The sequence below is a fragment of the Triturus cristatus genome, chromosome 7 (assembly GCF_964204655.1).
Source record: "Triturus cristatus chromosome 7, aTriCri1.1, whole genome shotgun sequence".
NCBI classification, from domain to species: domain Eukaryota; kingdom Metazoa; phylum Chordata; class Amphibia; order Caudata; family Salamandridae; genus Triturus; species Triturus cristatus.
Genome location: NC_140590.1, coordinates 1,248,407,271 through 1,248,422,169, shown reverse-complemented (window position 1 = coordinate 1,248,422,169; position 14,899 = coordinate 1,248,407,271). Strand labels below are relative to the sequence as shown.

The 14,899-nt window shown below is 44.4% G+C and overlaps 1 protein-coding gene across 1 annotated transcript in view; it reads right to left on the bottom strand.

The window, feature by feature from the left end:
* The window catches only part of LOC146811721 (perforin-1-like), an 84,039-nt gene that overhangs the window by 57,697 nt on the left and 11,443 nt on the right, over positions 1-14,899 (bottom strand). Inside the window, exon 2 of the mRNA XM_085614526.1 lies at positions 8,475-9,068. Coding sequence (XP_085470652.1) covers positions 8,475-9,037 — 563 coding nt within the window. The 5' untranslated portion in view covers positions 9,038-9,068. The remainder of the gene's footprint in view (positions 1-8,474; positions 9,069-14,899) is intronic.

The window sequence follows — 14,899 nt, the reverse complement described above, 5'->3', positions numbered from 1 at the left end:
TAGAAGTCGAGTTAGCATCATGGCCGGGTCCATTCATAATCTGTGGAGATCTGAATATTCATTATGAGAAGGGCTGCGGTAGAACCCAGAAATACCAAGGGAGGAAACCCCATGTCCATCAAGCCCTCTCGGCCCTGCAGACTAGTTGTGACTTGAGAGATGTGTGGGGGGCGAAACATCCTACCGACCCTGGCTATACATATTTCTCAAATCGCCATAAGAAAGTTTGTCAGGCTTGATTACTTTTTGGTGTCATCCCCCTTGATTTCAACCGCAGGAATAAAGAAACTCCCCAAACTATTGTCAGATCACAATCCCTTAGTCATGGATTTAGTACTTCAGACTGTTGATTATCTACAGGCAAAGTGGACGTTTGATAGATCACTATTATTTAATGATAAATATCTTAAACACATCAAACGATGGGCCAAAGAATACTACGAAATTAACCGATATAGCTCCTCACGAAATATAGTTTGGGATAGTTTCAAAGCAGGCCTCCGGGGAGAAACAATCAGTTTTGTGGGGAAAGCTATAAAACAAGAGAAGAGTTAAATTAATACATTGATAGCCAAATTGGGAGAATTAGAAAAAGAACACACCAAAGTAATTAGGCAAAACCAAGAGAGAAGAATTAATATTACGACAAAAGATAATGATCACAAAAGCTGAAATAAATAACTACTATACCAAGAAGGGGGCAGCTATCTATCAGGCACATAAATGTGAGGGATATGAATACAGTGAGACCGTAAGTAAGTTTCTTGCCTTACGGACCAAACAAAGAATAGCCAGAAATAATATAATTGAAATCAGGGGTCAGGATGGAGTGCTTTATACAGAAATGAAGGACATCATCAAGACCTTTGAGAAATTTTATCAGGAACTGTATCAACAGGACAACATCGAACCTATGCCTTCCAAAGAAACTGATCTAATCCTCGGTAATCAGCGTAGCCTTAGTGAAGATATGCAGCAAAAGATGGATAAAGAAATCACTATGGAAGAGGTGCTATCAGCCTTGCAATCTATGGCTTCAGGAAAAGCGGCAGGTCCTGATAGAATCCCACTGGAGCTATATTAGGCAATTCAAGAGGAAATAGCTCTGATACTTTTAGATCTGTTTCTTGGAATACAGTTTTGGCAAGGAGCAGATATTGTGGTCTTTTAAAAAAAAGGGAAACCCGCACAGAATCCTGCATCATACAGACCCATATCCCTCATGAATGTGGACACCAAGCTATACTCAAACATTTTAGTGACTCGGTTAGGGGGGATCATAGTCCATCTAGTCTCACCATGGCAACATGGCTTTATACCAACGAGAGGCACAACAGACCACATCAGACGTGCTATAGCCCTGTTTGATATTACTGAGACAACCGGTGAGAGGATGGCTATGATCCTCCTGGACGCCGAGAAGGCGTTTGATCGCGTGTCATGGCAGTATCTTTGAACAACTATGATACAGAGAGGATTTGGGCCAGGTTTCTTGACAGCTATACAGGCTATACGCGAGACTAAATATAATGGGTCAAGAATCAATCTCTATTGGCATTGCAAGGGGGACGAGACAGGATTGTCCCTGTTCTCCAATATTATTTGCTTTGTATATTGGTATCTTTATAGAGCAAATCCTTCAAGATCGGATCATTGTCCCAGTTAAATGCAATGGGCATGATACAAAAATAATGGCCTATGCCGATGATTTGGAGGTGGTAACTGTGGACCCAGAAAAAGCAATCTCTCAAATTCAACAATTAGCCAGTGAATATGGTCGAAAATCTGGCTACCTGTTGAATGCAGGGAAAACTCAGATTTTATGCAATTCTAAAACCCCTTGTAGTGACCCTCGAAGGTTAACTGAGGTAATCAATTTGGGCATCAAGATCAGTAGTAATATCGAGACCATTTGGAAAATAAATTTGTTACCCAAAATTAGTAAGATCAGTACGGATTTGCGTATACTGAAAATGGTTATGCTTCCCAAAATTCTATATATGTTTAGGTCCATCCCATTAGAAATTGAAGATTTACTTTTTTTTAAAATAGATAGTATTTTTAGAAATTTTGTTTGGAAATATTCTAAAATTCGACACTCTCTTGAATTTTTAACATTGCCACAAGATCGAGGAGGATGGTCCTCCCCTAATCTCAGATACTATTAATATGCAATCTTCTTACAGCAAATGGCTTTCGTGATTTCACCCGGTACGGGAAATAGACAACACAATGTAGATGGGGACCTCACCTCGATATACGAGCTAGCAATAGGAATACATGCACGAGAGTACTTCTCCGACAGATAGAGGCCAGTTATTACAAAAAACTAAATTTAAGATGGTAATTGCAATCTGGAAAATATGGAGAAGAATGGTAGGCCTTGTGAAAATACCTATATATAACAGATACAAGCCACTGTGGCGATCTCCCCTCTTTCCTATATCAATGTTTGAGAAATTGGCTAGGCAATGGGAGGAAAAGGGAATCTTGAGGCTGGGGGACCTCTAGTTAATTGAACAAAGTCCTTGAGCTACAGAAAAGATACGGTATAGCTGCTGGAACATATTTTAAATAAAGACAGCTTACCAGTTTTTTAAATAAAATTAAGGGGAAGGGACTCTCTGTGCATAGGAATTCCTTAATAGAGACTATCTGTCAGCCCCGGACAAAAATTAAAAACATATATAAAATTTTAATAGATGCACTCCCTGATGACCTCAAGGTAGTAGAATCTAAATGGGCTACAAAAATTGGAGACCCTGGCATTGATTTGTATAGCTCTTTAGCTTTAGCTAAAGGCACATTTCTCGAAGCTAATCTAAAAGCCCAACACTATTATACGATATACGACCTCTACTTTACTCCCGCAAAATTACATCGCTGGGGGAAAAGAGAGGTTGATAAAGGTCCCAGGTGTGATCAAGGGCCAGCCGATATAATCCATATGTTCTATGGCTGTGATAAATTGGATCCTCTGATAAAACAAATAGAGATATTTCTGACAGCAGCTGTAGAGAGTATAATTAATATAACCCCAACCCTAATGCTGCTAGGATGTGATGAGAAGGTACAATGTGATCATCGTAAGAGCAAATTTGTCTTCATCGCAATAGCCGACTTCTTATTGCTACTCACTGGAAATATGCGGACCCTCCTCACTTTCAAGCCTGGCTTGGTCTCTTGCTGGCTAGATATCATCTTGAGAAATCATTATATAAACGTAAAGGCCATGATGCAAGCAGGAGAGGTAGGGGAATTTGAGTTCCCATGAAGAAATGGATTATAAGGCAAGCTGCTATGTAAGGAGATCGGTTGAACCATGGATTTTAGATTTTGTGACAGGGAACAATTGATTTGGGATTGAATATTTTTCAATTTGTCTGTTTTTGCATAGGAAATATATATGAAATATCGAATAACATGCTCTTGCTTGATCAGACTTTAGCTGTATTTATATGAGAAAATTGTTCGTGAATTTATATTTTTCTACTCTGTATATTCTCTCCAAATAAAAATTAAAAAAAATAACAAAAGAAAGTGAATGATTTAATTGAGTAGATGGATCTCTGATGAGGGATGTAGGTGTCATTTGTGCAGCAGGTGCCGTGGCTCCCGACTCTGGGCTTTTTTTTACCACTGCATGATATTTAGAGCCGCCAATGCTATGTCCCAACAGGTAGGGCAGCCCAGGTAACTTGTTTGCACTTGGCCCAAGCCATAGCACCCTTGCTGTGCCCCTGCTTTGCTTCAACTCTCTTGCATACTTGGAATGTGATGGGGTTATTGTGACCGTGCATAGCGCCAGGAACGCTGGTCCTCCTCCTACAGCCGATTTCACTCTGTGACCCTCCATATTCACACACTTCTGCCTCGCCGCACTACACAATGATGCAGCATTCTCCAGCATTCCCTGCAAGTTTTTATGCACTTACCTACACCCAACACTCACCTCACAAACAGCACCCAACACCCCACTCTCTCACACTCACAAGTCCTGCAACCACCCAAACAGCAATCCACACTTAAATGCCTACTCCTCAACACCCGCTCACTTACCAAACACGGAAAAAAGATCTGGGACCTGCTGCACAAAAATGCCCCTAACCTACATTTCTCATAAAAGAACAGGTTAAACACTGCATTTGATTCCAGTCCAGGGAAGACATGGCTTGGCAGTTCGGGCTGGACTGTTCCCATGAGGCACAGGATCAAGACTGATTTGCTTATGGCCGTGTCTGAACTGGGGTGGCGTGGTGAGCAAAATAACGATGGATTAAACCCAGATCTGTGACTGGGGGTGAATGTTTTGCCAGTGTGCAACATTCCGTCCATCATCTTGTGTGTTTTGCTGTTCGCCCTATGTGGGAAGGGTATACCCAGACGTGGGTCATGTGCTCACTACACCACTGGAGTCAAGCTATCCTGGCTGAAGAGGGGTGAAACCCCGAAACCGGTACTAGGATGCTTGATTCCGGTACAGGGAAGACATGGCTTGGCAGTTCGGGCTGGACTGTTCTCATGAGGCACAGGGTCATGACTGATTTGCATATGGCCATGTCTGAACTAGGGTGGCGTGGTGAGCAAAATAACAATGGATTAAACCCAGATCTGTGACTGGGGGTGAATGTTTTGCCAATGTGCAACATTCCATCCATCATCTCGCGTGTTTTGCTAAACACTGCATTGACACCTGACATCGCCACAGTCTTCCCTCTGGCTACTTGTTTGCCAGACATGGCAGACTTCACAAGCCCAGAGGCAGATCCACTATCATCCACAAGAACACTATCAGCTGCACCACATCCTTGGACACGTCATCCTCCAATATGGAACAGCTGTCGTTTAAGCTCCAATTCAGAGCCCACTTCACCCTAAGTGACTCTCTCATCCACAGACCACTTGGACTGCACATCAACTTCACAGGCACCATTAAAGACTACATCCCACCACCCACCCTCCATGCTAGCAATTACACCGTACTGGAGATCTGACTTTCCACTTGGAAGACATTGCCGACCCCAACTCATGAGCACTCATTGAAGACCTTGGAATGCCTGGGCTTCACCTAACAAGTGAAGGGACCTGCGTACGTTGCCAGACACCTCCTGGATCCTATTTTAACCAACTTAGATAATATTTAAGGTGATTAGCTCACACCAGTGCCCTGGTCAGACTACACCCTTATCAACTTCAGCAACTCTGTCAAGGTCCAATGCAAAAGCATCCCCGACATACCAGCCCGCTGAAACTGAAACAGCATCAATGCAAGTACTGGAACACCGCTCTCAACACCCACCCAAACAAAGCAAAACAGCCTCCCCAAACCCATCAAGAATTTTAACAATTGGATCATCTCCTGTGCTGACTCCCAGTCCCCCCGCAAACAGAGAAATACAACAAGATCCACACCCCAGGTCAGTTGGTAAATGAAGGAACTCATACTGATGAGACGCACTGAAAAACAACTGAAGAGTGAATTGAGATAAAGCCAGGATAATGCAGACAATACAGACAGGTGCACGGTCAAATCTGCCCTAGATGCTACCAGCAAATGACCCATACCACCCTGGAGCAACGCTATGCCTCATTACACTTCTAAGTCTCGACAGCACTCTTACAAACCCTACAGCTAATCTTAGGGCGGACCTTACATCATCTCAGTGCTACTTTACAAGTAACGACGAGCACCAGTCTCATTCGGCAAAACTGGCCAAACTTTAAGAACTGTGGAATTCTTTTCACGGAATATGAAGTAACAAACTGTGCGGGTCGAGTGGAAATAACCAACGTCAACAGACCGCTACAGACTTTCTGTATCACCGAATCCCACATAAAACAGTACAATACAGCGTGGGACAGGCAAACCCGCAGCCTAACATGCTACCATTGACTGTATTCATTGATGAATTTAATGCCAATATTTATTACTGCACCAACTATCGTAACATACCAGCTTCTTGATCTTGTACCGAACTGCAAACACCTATGCACTTTTGCGCCACTTTGCACATGCTGTAGCACAATGACAGTTACCTCTTTTTAGAAGGACAATTTTATCTCTTGTAAATGCCAACACTCAATTGTTACATCTTTCTTGATTGCGACCAAGCAGCGGAGCATGAAATATTACATTAATGTTATTGTAATGATTTTATTTTAATCAAACAATAAAATACACAACCATTCATGTTATTTCATTTAGTGATGACTTTGTTTCTACCACCTCAATACATTTTACTCGATGCGATGCTCGCTACCATTCTGTGAACTACATGCATTTTGCATGTTCCAGTCAGTTATTCTGCAGTGCTGTCCAATTCCTGCAAGACTACTACGGCATGGAACCAAAACTTTCCAGCAAAAACCAGAAGCTAACTTTGTGTAATCAATCTTACCACAGGTTCTGAAATATGCTGTTCCTGTGTTCTTGCTGATTTATTCTCTATTTATAGCAATGAAAAGGTGGGCTTCCAAGCACAGTGTAGTGACTAAAAGCTGTGGCCGTGGTTCGCTTGAAAAGGATGGTTGTTCGGTTTACTGCTGGACTTTGAAAAGTGTCCTCCAAGCTGCATAAGAAATATTTTAAAAGGTTTGGCTTCAAAGCTGTTTATCTGGACCTACTGAAGACAGTGGTTGGTGTTCGAATACCTTATGCTGTGAAAACAGACGAGGGAGCTGTGCTTTTTGCACATTGCCTAATGCAGCAAACCCGCTCCAGCGCGTTCTCAGGTGACGTCATCCAACCTGGGATTAAAATGGCCGGTCTTTGTTTACGATTCTCATGCTGTGCTCAGAATCAGACTGCTAGACATATTGGAGCACAAAAGACGTGGTTAAAGAACATATCAATTTGATTTCCGCCGAATCAATGGAATTATCTGTGCGGCCCCATGAGCCATGGTGGGTTAGAATGGGGAAAAAGAGGTGTGAGAAATACCCAGAATATCTTCTTTTTATTGCGTATTCGTGTGTATTCATTTTTTTCCAAGCAACTATTGTTAGGCTTTTCTACTGACAAACAAACTGAATTTGACAATACGTTATGCTACAAGAAAGATAGTTTTGGAAATTGCGCCGTCTTCAACCACCTCCTTAAAATATGCCCCCTCAAACTCGGAAGTAGACCGGCCTGCTGGGTACCAGGCAGGCTTTTCTCACACACTGATTGTTTTAGGAGAGCACTAGGCTAAAGGATCAGTCTGGTGAATGACGTCACAGCACACATCAATACCCCAGCAGTCATAATCATACTAGATTAGAATGCCTATAGGCACTGGAATTAAAGGTGTGGGGTGTGCTGCAGCACCCCCAAAATAACTATGCTGGAGTTCAGTTGCTAAGATGTCTTTAAATTTTATTTCCATCTTGTCATATTTGCTGTGGTTCAAAGACAGGTCAAATGTCAGGCTATGTCTTCTAACAAATGACTGCTTATTCTTTTAACATGGAGACTGGTGTTTCCTTTTCTTTCTCTGACTGCAAAGTTAGATGATTCTGTAAAGTGAACTATCTGACAAACTTGCTGGGGTACAGGAAGCGTGAAAAGAATGACTGTAGGATGTCACTTTTTTTTCTAACAGGAGAAAATTTAAATAGCTGTAAAATAACTGTACAAATGATTCAAAATATATCAGAAGTACATTTTTTTCTGATTCTGAAGCGCAGCGGAAACAAAGATTTTTTAGTAGGATCACAACAAAACAAGTCACTTTACTTGGTGATGTGCATATGGTAAATACTGTCGAAAAAAAGAACTCTGTGTATTCTTGTTTGTTTGCTATATAGTTTTATCGCAAAAATTGCATGTCACTGCAAAATTTGAGGCATTTTAATGGAAATTGTGTTGTCTGTAAATGACAGTACGCTACAACACCATTTGCAACAGAGTGCTCCAAAATGCATCGCAGGCTACATACGACACCCTTACCACTCTCCTCCTGAATGCGCGTGATTCATTTGCTATCCTTGTCCTTTGCGTGCCGCTTGGATTTTTTACAATCCCTAGGGCTTAAGGAATGCAATATTGATGCCAGCACCCACCCTTTGAAAAGTGCTCCAGCCCCACAGAAAATGTGCATTGTTGGTGATTGTTAGAGATGCATTATTGGGGAAAAACAACTGTTTTTTAAATCTACACTGGATGGCCACTTAACACTGCTGATATCTGTCAGCGCCAAAAGACCTGCACAGGGTGAGTAGGGACGCTACAAACAGGCCTGTTATTATGCTAGGCTTAGTCCCTGGGCTCACTTTGCCAGTGCTGCTGCTCTAGAACAAGTGGTTCAACAGAAGGAATACATTTATAAAGGTCTACGACAGTCAGAGAGCGGTAGAGGTGAAAGCTAGAGACTGAGGAAGGACTGCAGTGTCAAGCACACTGGGGAAATTGGGACAACAGGGAGGCATGATCAATAAATTCTGCAATCAAATTCCACATTCTGGTGGCACTGAAGAATACAAAAACTGGTTACCTGTAATAGGTGCAGGAGATCTCATGGCTTGTATAGCTGTAGCGGTCAGTCTTGGATTTGCCCCCGGCAAACTCAGCGAGGCTGGAGTGTGATCCAGCCATAACGGCCTTCATGCTGGCTTGTGGGTTGGCGTCAATGTCCAGCTCCACTTTCCAGTCGTTCATCACGCTGGACGCTGCCGACTCCATCACCTGGAAGCTGGAGTGCATGACAGAGCTGGATACGTGGCGGCTGCACTTATTGTGAACCCGCCAGTCTACCACAGAGAGGGGCAGCTTCTGTAGCTGTCCCTCCAGCATGGAGTTGTCACAGATGGTGCAGGTGCCATCTGCCCTCTTATATCTATCTGTGTTTACCAGGTAGGACCCTTTCCTCCGCAATGTAACTATGTCAATGCCCTCACCCACCAGGTTGTGGCCCGGGATGAAGCCTAGTTTCTTGCATTCATAAGCAGTGCCTGTCCTGCAACTGGCACATACCTTGGTGGAATAGAAAGCGAGCAGGGCGCAGTGAAGTGTAAGAGTCGTGAGTGTCTTGAAAGGGACGCGTTTGTCACTATCCATCCTTAAGCAAGACACAAAGCCGCAAAATGACCTAAAACAAAAGAAAGTAAGTACATGGGTTAAGCACATCCCAAAGCTTCATTAGTAACATGTCTGTCCCTTAAGACTCTTGTCCCAGCTAAGAAGCCCAGACTTCTTGTTCCAGGGAGTAGGGATGACCCTCTCAGCCCAACTTGGCCTCCAGCATGGACCTGGCCAGGACAGTCAACAGACATGCACCCACACCATCTTGTCTGACGGAAAGGCCAGCATCACTCACTCTCAAACAGGGAGCTGAGCATTACACCTTGTACATGGACCCAAAACATCTCACCTCGCATGAAATGCCAAGGCCTCACCTCAAACAAGGAGCTCATGCATTTCATCTTCTCACAAGTAGTTGGATTGTTTTACCCTTTCGTTGGTAGTGGGATCATCTCATCTACAAGAATAGGAACCTTGCACTTACTACCAAAACCTATCACTGCACTTTATTTCAAACTCAGTCGCCCTCCTTTCTCTCTATTCACATCACATTAACCCAGTCCAACACATCAGTAAGCGACTTTGCCCACATTTGTCTTCCCAAACCTGCCCTGGTATGGTTACTTTAAGATCTTACCTTTCAGCTTCTCATCCAGTCTCCTGCTCTACCAGTTGGTCCCACTCTGTTCCTTTTGCCTCCTTCCATCTTCTTTGCCAGCCAAGGTTCTTTCCACACTCCTGTCCACTAACCCTTCCTTCTGTCTCCACTATGGCTCCTTTGGCACACAGGTTATTTAGGCCCTTGCACAGTCCTCTTGTGCAATTTTCCAATGACCCTCTTTTACCTCCAACTAACATCCTAGTGACCCTCTACATTGCTTATCTAGAATCCTATAGCCATTATAGGGAAATTGAGACCACAGCAAGAGTGGTAAAGGAGGCACAGATATATGTGTCCATGTTAGCAGTATCACCAATTTAGAGCTAACAGCAAATTACACTTGCTCTTAGTTTGCGCCAGGACTCGGTGGTACTGTAACTGTGAGCCCACATTATGAGAAAGAGGGAACGAATGCCCAGAAAAGGAGTGGAACTGCAGTTTGTGTACATTTCACAGAGTTTTAAGAGAGACTGCTTTTCAAAACTCATAAACACGTAATGCAAACGTTGTTTGCACTGGAAGTGTTTGCACCAGTATTTTGCATCATTCTCTAAATGACCCCCTTCCACTCCTGCCACACAGACTCATCCTTTATCTCATCTTCCTTAACATATTCAACACTCTCCAATCTGGATTCTGCGTTTCGATCACCTGCCTCCCTCAGGACCACTCTCACACAAGTATTCCACTGGTTGTATGTCACTACACTGCAATCCCACTATGAAGTTGCATTATTAGTAAGTACATCATCAAGGTAAATATATAGATTGTACTATGTTTACATAATTGTGAATGCAATACTTTTGTAGACTGATATTTCCACTGCTATATTGTGATAGACCACCGGCCAGCTTCCTCACTACAGGTCATCATTCACACATTGTGTTGATTTTTATTCGCATTGACAGCTAGGCAAGAGTCAGCCCGGTCATCCATCTCATTACACTGGTTGCTCTCGGCTGCCGATCTTTTACTAAACCAGTGACTGAATTCTTCTCCTTCTGCTGCTACAATCACTATTTTTTTGTTTTAGCTATCCGTGCAGTGCCTGTCCACTCTACTACTAGTAGATGACTCAAGACTAAAGGCCTTATATAGAGTTTGGCAGATCGGATAGGACATCCACCGAAGCAAAAAAAAAGTCCCTAGGTTGTGAGCCCTTTCCTTTTCTACTTCATGCACCACTTCCTTCTGACATCATCTTCTCCTTTGGACGGTGGCCGCTACCACAAAACTCAAGTGGGTGGCGGGGGAGGGGATGGCGGGGAATTAGGGAAATACACTTTTTTTTAATTGCCTGTTCAGACGCTGTCATCCACTTTGGTGCTCCTCTTCTCTCCTGATGGTGACCCACCAGTCCCTGGAACATCAACACAGTCTCCTCACCCAATCCTAAAGCTACTCTCAATAGCATGAGAGCAGCGCCAGAGTTGGTTTTAGAAATGGGGTTCTCTAGTTGGCAGAGGTTGATACCTTTGACCAAATAGGGACCCTTGCTTCTAGTCAGGGTAAGGGGGATACACACTTTAGATAACCACTGCTCACCCCCTTGGTAACTTGACACGAGCAGACAGGCTTATCCCAAAGGCAATGTGTAAAGTATTTCTACCAACACTCACAGTAACACAGTGAAAACACCACAAATGGACACCACACCAGTTTAGAAAAATAAAATATCTTTATCTAAACTAAACAAGACCAAAACGACAAAAATCCAACATACAGAAACTCAGTAGAATGTCTTTAACCCCTTCGGTGCTCATGACGGAACGGTTCCGTCATGAGCCACGGTTGAGCTGTGCTCATGACGGAACCGTTCCGTCATGACCACGCCCGCGCAAGATTCCGTCAGCACAGCGGCGGAATCTGCGCAGCATGGAAGGGGTTAAAAAGGGTTGTTGCAAAAATAAACTTTGGATGATAAATGCAACACTTTAGTCTCAAAGTACCTGGGATGCGTAACGCAAAACACACAAAAGGGTCGCAGAGAAGGCGATGTGTCGATTCTTCCTGCGCTCCAGTTACGATGCGATTCAGGCCCAGGTGCTACTCCTCCCACCACTCCAAATGCAGATAGGTCTCTTCAGCCTAGCGCTGACTCACCTAGACTCCTGGAGCCACCCCAGCCCCTGTCACTCTCAAACCAGACAGTCAATCCACAAACAGGCAGAGGCACACAAACAGGTTGAACAAGAAAATAGCTACTTTCTAAAGGTGCTATTTTCAAACACAGAGTTTAAAAACTACCCTTACTAAAAGATGTGTTATTAAATTCTGAGTTCAGGGATACCATTCTCCAATTTTCCATCTTGCTCCTATGGGAAGGTATGAAGGTAAACATGTTACACAGCAAACACAAGGAGATGATGGACGGAGAGCTGAAACTTTTTAAACACTCACCCCAAGTCACAGATCTGGGTTGAATCTATCATCATTCTTTAGCTCACTTTGCCACCCCAGTTCAGACACAGCTATATGCAAATCAGTCTTGACCCTGTGCCTCATGGGAACAGTCCAGCCCGAACTGCCAAGCCATATCTTCCCTGGACCGGAGACAAGCATCCTGGGACCAGGTTTGGGCTAACAGCCCTCTTCAGCCAGGCTAGCTTAAATCCAGTGGCAAAGTGAGAAAGGGACCCACGTCTGGGCATACCCTGCCAACTTAGGGTGAACAAAGCAAACACAAGGAGATGATGGACGGAGTGCTGAAACTTTTCAAACACTGACCCTCAGTCACAGATCTGGGTTGAATCCATCATCATTCTTTAGCTCACTTTGCCACCCCAGTTCAGACACAACTATATGCAAATCAGTATTGACCCAGTGCCTCATGGGAACAGTGCAGCCCGAACTGCCAAGCCATGTCTTCCCTGGACTGGAAACAAGCATCCTGGGACCAGTTTAAGACTAACAGCCCTCTTCAGTCAGCGACGGTGCGCTTGCTCAGCAATGCGACGGCCCTGAGACACGCTTCTCCGGTGATGCGACGGCACCTACTGTGGAAGCGGCATGCTTCTTCGGTGATGCAACGGCGAACAGCGGAAGCGGTGACACGCTTCCTCGATGATGCGACAGCGCCTGCTGGGGTGGCATTGCGCTTCTCTCTCGTTGCGTCGCGCTTCCAGCTCCCAACAGAAAAAAGGCCTCACACACAGTTACAGGCCCTCCTGGCTGACTGGAACTCCCAACAAGGGAGTTCAAGGAGTTGGGTATGAAGTCCTTTTGTGCCTGGGACTTCAGAAACAGGAGGTCAGCTCTTCTCAGGCCCTTGGAGACTTCTCTTCAGCTGGACACAGCACTCGGCAAAGTCCTTCTTCAAGCAGGGGGACACAGCACACAGCAAAGTCCCTTGGTCCTCTCCTCAGTAGAAACAACAAACTGCAGGCCAGCCCTAACCACACTTGGGCAGTACTTCTCCTCATTCTCTTCAGCTGATCTTCGTTGGCAGGGATTCCTCTTGACCAGGAAGTAGTCTTGGAAACTTTTATATCCCTGTGTTTCCACAACAGGAGGCCAACTCCTCTCAGGCCCTTGGAGACTTTCTTTTCAGGACACCGCACACAGCAAAGTACTTTCTTCAAGCAGGGGGGACACAGCATACAGCAAAGTCCTTCTCCTTCCTTTGGCAGAAATAGCAACTGAGGCCAACCCCAGACACACTAGGGCAGTACTTCTCCTTCAGCTCTTCAGATTTTCTCCTCAGCAAAGGTTCCTCCTTAATTCCAAAGTAGTCTAACTTTCAGGGGTTTCAGCTCTAGTATTTATACCCCAAAAGTCTTTGTTTTCTATGTGTGAGGGGTCCTGGACCTAGTTTAAACCAGTGCTGGGGGTACTCTACCAGTGCACATCTTCTTCCTTTGTGAGTGTGGGCCAGGGCCATCAGACACACCGCTGGAGGTGGAGCCAGCATTGTGGAAGGCAGGCACAGCCCTATTCAGGCCCAGGTGCTACTCCTTTCACCACTTCAAATGCAGATAGGTCTATTCAGCCTAGTGCTGACTCACCCAGACTCCTGGATCCACCCCACCCCCTGTCACTCTCAAACCAGACAGTCAATTCACAAACGGGCAGAGGCACACAGACAGGTTGAACAAGAAAATAGCCACTTTCTAAAAGGGCTATTTTCAAACACAGAATTTAAAAACCATCCTTACTAAAAGATGTGTTATTAAATTCTGAGTTCAGGGATACCAGACTCCAATTTTCTATCCTGCTTCTATGGGAAGGTATGCAGGTAAACATGTTATACAGCATTCCACATTCTGTCCTATGGGCAAGATAGTCTTTCAATAGTGAAAAACGAAATTGGCAGTATTTCACTATCAGGACATGTTACCCACACTAGTACATGTCCTACCTTTCACATACACTGCACCCTGCACAGGGGGGTACCTTGGGCCTACTATAGGGGTGTCCAATGTGTAAGAAAAGGGAAGGGTAAGGCCTGGCAAGTGGGTGCACTGTTCAAAAAAGGGAATGCACACCTATTCAAACAGTAATCCTTTAGTAATCCTCATGTTGCAATGTAGCGTGCTCCTTGGGAAAAAGTGCCTTGCCCATTGGCACTTGAAATAACATGAAAAACAATTTAGGGCGACATACGCCCCAACCAAAGGCACAGCGACGAAGTCCTTGAATCCTCAATTTATGTTTAGACCAATTGATCATTTTTTAAGACATGTAATCATTTGCTTGCTCATTTTTCTCTCTTAACTCCCGTTTGATCCACAAGCGCAGTGTCATGCAAATTTTCCAAATTTCTAATGGGCACATCAATGGCATTAGAAATTGAGAAACATAAATTGAGGACTGTGCCTTTGGTTGGGGCGTATGTCGCCCTAAATTGTTTTTCAAGTGGGTGCACTGGCCAGGTCAACATGTCAGTTATCAAACTGTGCACAGGCACTGCGGTGGCAGGCCTGAGACTTCTTTTAGGGCTACTCATGTGGGTGGCACAATCAGTGCTGCAAGCCCACTAGTAACTGGGGATAACCCTGCAAAAAAAGGCAATTTCTAACAGTAGGTCTGAGCGGTTTGCCGCTCAGTCAGTGCCTGGCAGGCTGTGCTGTTTCTCGTGCCCGGCTGTGCAACACAGCTAGTTTGGAGAAACCTAAGACAGCCAGCCAAACCATAATGCGCACTTACAGTGTTGCACTACTCCTCCCCTGCTGTCATCATGGCCCAGCCCTGTCCAAACTTAGTGGGCTCTAGTGGGGAAAGAAAAATAAAATGATAAT